Source organism: Macadamia integrifolia, chromosome 14, assembly GCF_013358625.1.
Source record: "Macadamia integrifolia cultivar HAES 741 chromosome 14, SCU_Mint_v3, whole genome shotgun sequence".
NCBI lineage: Eukaryota > Viridiplantae > Streptophyta > Magnoliopsida > Proteales > Proteaceae > Macadamia > Macadamia integrifolia.
The window spans coordinates 26,769,805-26,779,972 of record NC_056570.1 but is presented as its reverse complement, the minus strand read 5'-3'; the positions used below and the strand labels follow the sequence as shown (position 1 = coordinate 26,779,972).

At 37.1% G+C, this 10,168-nt stretch overlaps 1 protein-coding gene across 1 annotated transcript; it reads left to right on the top strand.

Annotated features, from left to right (window-relative positions):
- Window positions 1-271: 271 nt before the first annotated feature.
- LOC122062026 (subtilisin-like protease SBT3.18) lies at window positions 272-9,900 on the top strand. The gene is made up of 10 exons (XM_042625658.1): window positions 272-356; window positions 450-541; window positions 677-774; window positions 860-1,015; window positions 3,183-3,859; window positions 5,899-5,966; window positions 6,228-6,476; window positions 7,083-7,197; window positions 7,607-7,820; window positions 9,169-9,900. The coding sequence occupies exons 1-10, from the start codon at window positions 276-278 to the stop codon at window positions 9,768-9,770; spliced, it is 2,352 nt and encodes a 783-aa protein (XP_042481592.1). The 5' UTR covers window positions 272-275; the 3' UTR covers window positions 9,771-9,900.
- The last annotated feature ends 268 nt before the right edge of the window (window positions 9,901-10,168 follow it).

Sequence of the window (10,168 nt, the reverse complement as noted above, 5' to 3'; positions counted from 1 at the left end):
TTTCTTATATTGGGTAGGCATCAAACATGTAGGTATTAGGTGGGTAGAGAGAGAGAGAGAGGGGTTTGGTGTTTACAAAGTCATATAGCTTTGAAGGGAAAGTATCATCATGTTCTCCATGGGTTCATGTCAGTGTTCTTGCAGCTTTGTAGACTTACAGTGCACGCAGCTTAGTACATAATACTGTTCATGGACAACCACATTGGAATCATAGACTAAACTTTTCCTGTCTATTTAATCCCCCAACCCACCATGTTGTTCATCCGTAGGAGACAATGGCCATTTCCTTTCATTGTTTTTGGGGCCTATTCCTCTTACTTTCACTTTGTTATATTCCCTCAGAGTCTACATATCAAGTAACTTTATCACACAAAGTGTTTCAGCTTTTTCTTCCCTTTCCTCTAATGGTAATCCCATATGTCAACTTGATTCTGGTCTTGTTTTTACAGGTTCACATTGTCTACTTAGGGCTCAGCCCAGTCCAAGATCCTCTTCTCACTACCAAATCACATGTCCAGCTCCTCTCTAATGTCTTTGCTAGGTATTGATCATTAATCACTGAAATGAATTTCAGTTTTTCTGTTAATTAATATCCTACCCTTCTCAGCTCTCACCAATTTTGTAACTCTTACCCATTTCTTTTTCTTTTGGCTTGTTTATTTGTTTGTTTTTACAGTGAAGAAGTTGCAAGAGATTCTCTGCTGTACAGCTACAAGCATAGCTTTTCAGGCTTTTCTGCAAAGCTCAACTCAACACAGGCAGCTACCTTGGCCAGTAAGAAGATCTTCATTAGTTCTTAACTTTCTCTAGTTAATTAATGTTTGGAAAAATGGTAATGGGAAGAAAATTAAATATGCAGAGATGGAGGGGGTGATATCAGTGTTCAGGAGCAAGACATTGAGATTGCACACAACTAGAAGCTGGGATTTTCTGGGTCTTACCTTGGATCACAGTAAAGAAACTCCATTGCAGCTAACACATGGTGATGATGTTGTGGTTGGGATCTTTGATTCAGGTGAACCCTACTTGAAGCCTCTCTCTCTCTCTCTCTCTACAACTCTGTTTTTATTAGGTCAGCAAAAATATATAATAAAAAAAGGTTAACAACTTAATAGATTGTAAAACTGAGTGCAAAATAGCCACTGTAAAGAGACTCCAAATTAATCATATTCTTAATAGATTGTAAAACTGAGTGCACATTAGATACTGTAAAGAGTCTTCACCAAGAGAAAAAAGGAAAAAGAGATACTGTAAAGAGAGTCCAAATTAATCATATTTAAGTTGCTTTAATTGTATCTGTTAATTATTAAGTGCACAACAACTACAATACATATGTTAATTAATAATGGATATTTGGCATTCATTTCGTGGATTGATGATGAGTGACTGGTTCTGTATGTACTGGGCTTTGAGTATATGATTCAAAACGAGTTGAGCATAGACGAATTTCCATGACTAAGTTGGTTCTAATCAAGACTCCCATATTATTAGTACTTATAGCTAGCAATAGTCAATTTTGGGTTACTAATACTAATTGGGTTCATCATCCTTCTATAATCCTCATCATATTCGTCCTTTTTGTTGGGGCTGCATGAGGGTTTTTCTCGGCATCAGAGCCAAGGTTATGGTAAAGCCAGAGCATGCAACCCAATATACCTATGAGGATGGAGAAAAGCCCTTGAAGAAGATCTTGATTACTCCCCTGTGGAGGAAGAAATTGTGGGGGTTCCACACAAAAGTCAAAAAAATAATCTTGATGTAAGGAAATAAGTGTTAGGGACTTGGCTAGAACTCAAACCCTCAAAAGTTAGACGTCCTTAAGAGAGGATGCTTAAGTACCTATAAGAAGGGGTGTTAATTCCAGGCCGATCAAGTCTGAATATTTAAAGCTCAAAACGGTTTGATCAGGACCGCTCAATTAATAGTTTTTACTAAGGCTCTCTTTCGTTTGATATTTATTTGTATTTATTTGACTTATTTTTATTTTTACAAGTGTTTGTTATAATTTATAGTACTTATTTTTATTTATAATAAATTAGAATAAATCACAAATTATTCTCATGCTATTTGTGATTTGTGGCAACAAATCATTTATGTTGATTTTTGCACTACCTTAAATAAGCCCGTGTGCTAAATACTCAAAATCAAAGGTAAATAGATAACTTTAGTATGTTTTGTATTTTTCCAATAAAAAACCCCAAATCTCATCATCCTTGTTGTTTGAAGCTTAAATCTGAAGGTGAAACCTAAAACCTATTTTCTCATTATATAATTTATTCTATAGATAGTAACAAACGAATACTATTTGTGGTCAATAATTTATTGTCACAAATAATTTCTAAAAAATAGTTAATAAATACAAATAGAAATCATACCAAAGAGAGCCTAAGCCTAACACATTTAAAGCCTATTTAACCCGATTATTGGTAGCCTGATGTAAGATCAGTACTCGACTGATCGTTCGTAAATGGAATCATGCTTAGCATATGAGGACCAATTACTTAATTGAACATTTCATGATGCAAGGCCTTAAAGTGGAGAGCCCATAGGTCAGCAAAAATATATAATATAAAAAAGCTTACAACTTAATAGATTGTAAAACTGAGTGCACACTAGCGAATGTAAAGAGACTCCAAAGTAATTATATACTAAATAGATTGTAAAACTGAGTGCATACTAGATAGTAGATACTGTAAAGATACTCTAAATTAATCATATATACTTAATAAGACTCCAAATTAATGATATACTTAATAGATTCTTTACACTCCAAATTAATCATATACTTAATAGATTGTAAAACTGAGAGCACATTAGCTACTGTAAAGAGACTCCAAATTAATCATATACGTAATAGATTGCATAACTGAGTGCACACCATCTACTCTAAAGAGACTCCAAATTAATCATATTTAAGCTGCTTTAATTGTATCTTTTAATTATTAATAATGGCTTTTTACCCTTTATTTCATGGATTGATGATGAGTGACTACTGCCCACTGGTTCTGTTAATACTGGTCTTGAGTATATAGAGGTCAAAGGAGAGGAAAAAATAGACGAATTTGCATGACTACGTTATTTAGTTCTAATCAAGACAATCAAAATTATTAGTACTTATAGCTAGCAATAATGGGTTTTAATTAATAATGCTAAATGGGTTCATTATGGTTTCATTGTTAAAGGTATATGGCCTGAATCGGAGAGTTTCAAAGAAGAACCCGGAATGAGACCGATTCCATCATTTTGGAGAGGTAAGTGTGTGAAAGGAGAGAAGTTTGAGCCATCAAAGGCGTGCAATCGGAAGCTTATCGGTGCACGCTACTACTTCCGGGGCTTCGAGCATGATTACGGTCCCCTCAACGCCACCGGCGCTAACGCCGAGTACCGGTCGGCCAGAGATATACTAGGGCACGGTACACACACTGCTTCAACAGCCGTGGGTTCTGTAGTGAAGGATGCTAGTTTCTTTGGGTTGGGCCTTGGTAAGGCTAGGGGTGGAGCCCCAAGGGCACGTTTGGCTGTTTACAAGACATGTTGGAAGAATGGGCTGGAAGGGAGCTGTAGCGAAGCTGATGTACTTGCGGCCTTCGACGATGCGTTGTGTGATGGGGTTAATGTTATCTCGGCGTCGTTTGGTTTAGGGGTGCCGCTGGAGCCATTTTTTGTGTCTACTGCGGCGATTGGATCGTTCCATGCAGCCCAATTGGGCGTCACTGTGGTGTTCTCCGCCGGAAATGATGGGCCGACTCCGTCTCTTCTCTCAAATGTTAGCCCATGGGGGATTTGTGTGGCTGCCTCCTCCATTGATCGTTCCTTTCCCACTCTCTTGAGCATAGACAACAATGCCATTTCCATTGTGGTAAATTTTTAAAATTCTTTTTTTTCTTTTTACTTTGTTTTTTCTTGACACCAATTTCTCTGTGATCAAATTTCAGCCTCCAACAATATAATATGTGATTTAACTAACTATGAATTATTAGTTGATTATGCAAGAACTATATATAGATTTGTTTTTACAATACAATGTACACAGTATGCAGTTGAGAAGAGGCATGAGAGAACAATGGGACATATCAAAGATCCCAATGTCCAAAAAGAGGGATTTGGAATCTACAAGGATGTGATTTGGGTTTGGACACGAGTTTTCCTTAAGTCACAGTGAAGGAGAAATTCCTTCATCCACGGCTATCATTGTGCCTGGATGGGTGTTAGAAATGGTAAAAGGTACTTTTAAAACTTTGAGGTATTGGGAAAGTAATGATGACCTTAGATTTGTGGGTGAACTCTCCACCCAAATTTTTCCACAAATGGGAACAGCTAGAATCTCATTATTTGGGACTTTTATAGTTCCCAAGTTCACCTATATGTCTGATTATATGCAAATTTTGGGTTTTTCTCCTTCTACATTATTTCTTTATTTAATTTATTTTTGGCTAAAAAAAGGTTGCCTGGGAGCATGAGCCACACAAAAGAGCACAAAATTATCAATCCAACCCCATCAAATAAAAAATTTAATCCTTTGTCGATGCCCGTGCTTGCATTCTTATTGGCCCCTATGTCATTGCAAGGACCACGTGACCATGGAGGGATCTCTTGCCATTTTTTCTTTTTAATGGGAAAATGGTCCATACACTGGTAGTGTTATATGCCTCTCTCTCTCTCTCTCTCTCTCTCTCTCTCTCTCTCTCTCTCTCTCTCTCTCTCTCATGCATATCATGCACATCATTCAAAGCAACCTTCTTAGGAGGACATAAATAGATCGAGGGAAAAATATCCCACACTGATGGTGTGGGGATCCTCTCTCATGTCCTCTTGTGTCGTGATCATGTGGACTCACACTCAAACTGTCTCTCCTTCCTGACTATGTGGGAACCCTTATTAATAAAGCCATTTCTTGTATCATGATTGGTGCTAATATGGGAGATTCCTTCAACACTGACGGTGTGAAAAACCCTTCTCATAAATCAGTTACCAAACTTTCTGAAGAAGGGCCTTTATATGATCAAATTCATCTATGCTTAGTTTTGGTATAGGTAATGAACTCGCTTCAAATTGAAAAATAAAGTGCCTCTAATAACTATGTCTTTACCCTAGTTAGTGAATATGTTTGTTTTGCTTAGCTTGGTTCACTACTTTTGCATTTGTTTCCACAACTTTGCTCATATCTTTTGAAGCTGGGGAAGCATCTTAGAGGTAGGTTTGTAATATGGTATTTGCTTTTTCAGGGAAAAAAAACCTCTAATCAAGAGTGTGGCCTATGTCAATGCTCTCATATATGATATAGGGGGGGGGGGAACATAGACACAGGAAATGGGGAATGCACCTGCTTTTTTTCTAGCCTACTCCTATAGATTGCTTCGCATATGATTTCCTTCTTGTATAAAGGCATATGTAGATAGCCAATACAATTCTCCAATTGGTACTCAAGTTTAAATTATTTCAGTCTTAATCCTAAGCTATGTGTTTTCCACAAAATAATCCATAACCATGGTTTTAAAAAAGGGTATTAAAATATGGTTTATCGTCCAATCTGTATTGGTATTGGCCATGACTGATCCTATATTATTGGAACATTCCTAATCAAGGGTAAATTTGTTTTAAAAATAAAATTTTAATTTAAGTTAACGGAAAAAACCCATATAATATGGCCGATCCATATCAGTATAAACCATACCCATTACCCGATCTATAATACCAATAGTTGAGGAGGTTCTCAAAGGAAAATGTATTTTTTGATAATTTTGAGAACTTGGGTTACTGATGTACTATAGAAAATTTTAAATTCTCATGCCATATGAACATATGTCTTTTTTTTTTGGTAAAATAAAAAAAATCATGCCATATTTCATGTACCTATCCATAGACTCCTAACATTAATATATCTCTGCTTGTTATTAGGGGCAAAGCTTCAACGTGAAACAAATGAAGCTGAAATTAGTGTACGCAACCAAATATTTTGTTAATGGGTAACCTCTCTCTCTCTCTCTATTGGGATCAAAGTTTTTGAAAGATGGATGCAATTTGGCCAATTTTAATCAGGATATCGAAAATATCTAACTCAAAAGCTCAAACTATTGGCTGGAGTGACTCATAGAAATATGAGAGGACAAAAATTCTCAGATACAAACCAATACAATCAATCTATATCGAAATTTATATAGGCCACGTCAAGGGTACGTATAATATTTGATAAATATACTAATATTCCATGATTCATCAATGTCTAGGGATTGCACAAGAGATAGCTGGAGAGGAAAACAAGCCTCAGCTGGGAGGTTGCTACTATGCTTATCGACCATGGTTGATTCTAGTCTTGAAGCACAGCTAGCGGCTCGCAAAGCTAATGTATCAGCCTTACTCATCGCACAGCCTATGACTTTGGGCACCCAAATACCTGAAGTTGATATCCTTCCCACCATCCTTATTGACATCAATCAAGGGACTCAAATCTTCCATTACTTTGTTAATTCCCCCAAGTAAGTTCATAGAAAATATCATTTTGTTAATACTTCTTAGCCATGGTCCTAAGAATTGGAGTAGAATTACATTGAAATCGGGGATCAGATTCCCACTTAAAAAATCAGCCATATCAGACCAATCGAGACAAAAAAAAAAAAAAGGCAATGTCAACTATTCCATATCGGCTAGGTATCGATATACGTATCAGCAAATAAGATACCAAGATTTAAAACTGTAATAACACCTGGCTTTAATGCTCAAGTTGACCCAATGATATACGCCGATACCAAAATAGGTGGCTTGATGAGTTGGAAGTTCAGAACCAATTGGACCAGTTTCTAGACTTGGTTGCTCAATTGGACTTCAAAAATTGAAGAACATAAGCATCAAGGTTGTGTTTAATTAGAATGCATTCCCAAAACAGATTTTGGGTCTAGAATGTATTCTATAAATAAATAAATAAATTTCAGATGTATTGTAGACCCAAAATATATATCCAACAGAGCCCAAATTTAGAGAAAATGGATCATCTTATTCGTCAAAGCCAATAGATAATAACCAGTATTTGATCCACATTATTTGATCTGTTGGTTCTTATTGTATGATCTTTGTGTGCCTTGAAGTCTTCCAATAGTGCACGTTATGCCTAGTGGTGTTACTATTGGCCAGACACCAGCACCTACTGTAGCGTATTTCTCCTCCAGAGGCCCAAGCTCACTTTCTACTGATATTCTCAAGGTATGTTATGTGAATTTTGTGCTAGTTAAAGAATGGAAATGTGTCAATTGGTCTTTATCGGTCATCCACATCTAAGGTGTAAGACCTAAGACCGAGATTGAACAATTGTGTAATCGGTCCTCAAAGCTAAAATCAAGACCGATTAATAATTGATTGGTCGGTTATCGGACTTTTATCGGTTTTGGCTAATCAGTTGGTTAAGCTATTTCATATATATTTTGATTATGTGATCCTTAATGGCATAGTGGGCTCCACTCTCCAGTGTGAGGCCCATCAACTTTTGGTTGGTTCAAATGAATCGAATTAATCAGGTTGGACCAAGACAAACCAATTAATCAAAATGTGGAATTCAAATCCAACCATAAAAATTCATAATCTAATTCAAATATTATTTCCATCTTTTTAACAGCCAGATGTAACTGCACCTGGAACCAGTATATTGGCAGCATGGCCTCCAGTGGCCCCACCGTCTGGGTTTCCCTTCGATCACCGCTCTGTGAATTGGAACTTTCAATCTGGAACATCTATGTCATGCCCTCATGTAACAGGGGTGGCAGCACTTATCAAATCAGTGCATCCAAAATGGTCTCCTGCAGCAATTAAGTCTGCTCTTATGACTACAGGTACGTAATTAGAGAAGGAAACTATGGGTGCTAAACGGTCGGTTCCGATTGGGCTGAACAGATATTCGGGTTCGATTAGATCAAGTGAAAGTCAGCCCGACAAGGATATTGAGATGGAAGACAAGTGAAAGAAGAATTCCTTTCATTCACTACTTAAAATCATTTTTTTTGGGTTTTTTTAATTTCACAAGTTTTAGTTGAATAACTTATAAAGGGAAAATGGTATTTTTCTATTTAATCACTGTGTCAGTTTCTTGAGGGTTCAAGTAATATTTTCAATAGTTTGGGGAGTCAAAACAATCTGACCATGGTAGAGGGGGTGTCCAAGTAATTATCCATATAAAAAATTATGAAAACAACATGATCTTTTCTGGTTTTGGGTTTTATATCATTTTCAATCCAACTTTTAATCAGTTAAATCATACCCCAAACCGAAGCTGGCCAATTAGGGATCTGGTTCAGGTTCATTTGGCCTGGTTCAGTTGACTTGGCGTGTTCGGCCTTGTTTTTGATACCCAATACTGTTCGTTTGGTTTCGATTGAGGCTGAATCGATTTTGATCCATCACTGGTTCAAATCAAAACCAACTCATTATGGTAAAGTTCAGTTTGGTTGGTTCAATTTCAGTTCATTCTGCTTTCAAGTTTTATGGTGTTGGCTTATCAGGCTTTAATTGTAAGTGTCAATGGGTTGTTTTCGGTTCAAGATATCTAAATATGGGCAAATGCTGGGCACGGCTCACCCTCTCCTCCCTCCGAAAAGACCCCCTTCTCCTTCTCTGTCTGGAGAGCGGATCAGGTTCACGTACGAGAACGGTCGAGAATGGTCAAGAACGATCCTGATCCATGGATATAGAATCAATTTTCTCTCTCTTCATTTAATAGATTCTATATCCACGGATCAGGAGTGTGTGAGAACATTTTCAAACGTGAACCTGATCCGTTCACCTCTGTCTAGTCTTGTGATTAGTAGATGCCTCTAGTCGTAAACGAAACATGTTCATGTATGAGAATGTTCTTGTACGTCCTTAGTCCGTGGATTTAAAATTTATTAAATGAAGAGAGAGAAAATTGATTATAAATCCACGGACCAAAGATGTTCACTTACATTCTCGTACTTAAACCTGATCCGCTCTCCCTCTAGTTTACCAAAACTTGACGGCATGCCCAACCTCTCCCTCTAAATACATAAAATAATGAAAAAGTAAAGAAGTTTTTTAATTGATTTTCTGGATTTTATCGGCCTCAATCCGGTTTTCATCTTTGACTGGCCTGGACTATTTCAGTTTCTAGTTAAGCCATTAATTCAATTCTGATGAGGTGTGCTTCATCACCCCATTCCATTTCAGCTGACACCAAAGACACAAACGAAGATGATATCCTAGCAGGAGGATCAATGGAAGTTGCAGGTCCATTTGACATTGGTGCAGGTCACATAAACCCCATAAGAGCAATCGATCCAGGACTCGTCTATGACATGAACACAGTGGACTACATTCTCTTCCTTTGTAACATAGGCTACTCCAAAGATCAAATAGAGAGCCTGGTTCTTACACCAGAAAGTATTGAAACTGATTGTTCTGAATACACATACTTCGACTCTAATGCTCACCTCAACTATCCTTCAATCACAGTTTCTGATCTTCGCTCTACAATTACAATCAAGAGGACTGTACGTAATGAAGGTGGGAAAAGAGCTGTTTACTTCGTTAGAGTTGAGAATCCTGAAGGAGTTGATGTTTGGGTTTGGCCAAGGATCTTAGTTTTTAGTTGCAACAGGGAAGAGATCTCATATTATATAACATTAACGCCACTTAAGCAATCGCAAGGGAGATATGATTTTGGAGAGATAGTGTGGTCTGATGGATTTCATCAGGTGAGGAGTCCATTAGTGGTGTGTGTAAACACTATTGATGAGGACTTTGATTCCATCACACAGTACCCATCTTAAAATTTCTTGTTTTTGATTATTCAAAACACTTTACTACAAGTTGTTTATGTTGTTATGATATGTTCATCTTTCAAAGATGATGTATGTTTGTTTATATAAATAAAGGATTTCATATCTTTGGCTCTTCTCAGTACTGTACTAAAGATCATAAATTGTTGCAGTGGTGCAACCGTAATAAATGTGAATCAGTCTCCAAGATAAAATATATCAACCTTGGTCAAATGTGGTAATGCACTCTTCTAGATTACAACCTTTTGAATTTTACCAGGTAGGGCCCGAAAGATGTCTCTCAAAGAAAGAAAGACACAAAAGTAGCCGTTGTTAGTAAAAGACATTAGTAAAAAAGAAGAACCACACACACAACCTAGCCCCATGCATGTGAATGTGAAAAGAAAGAC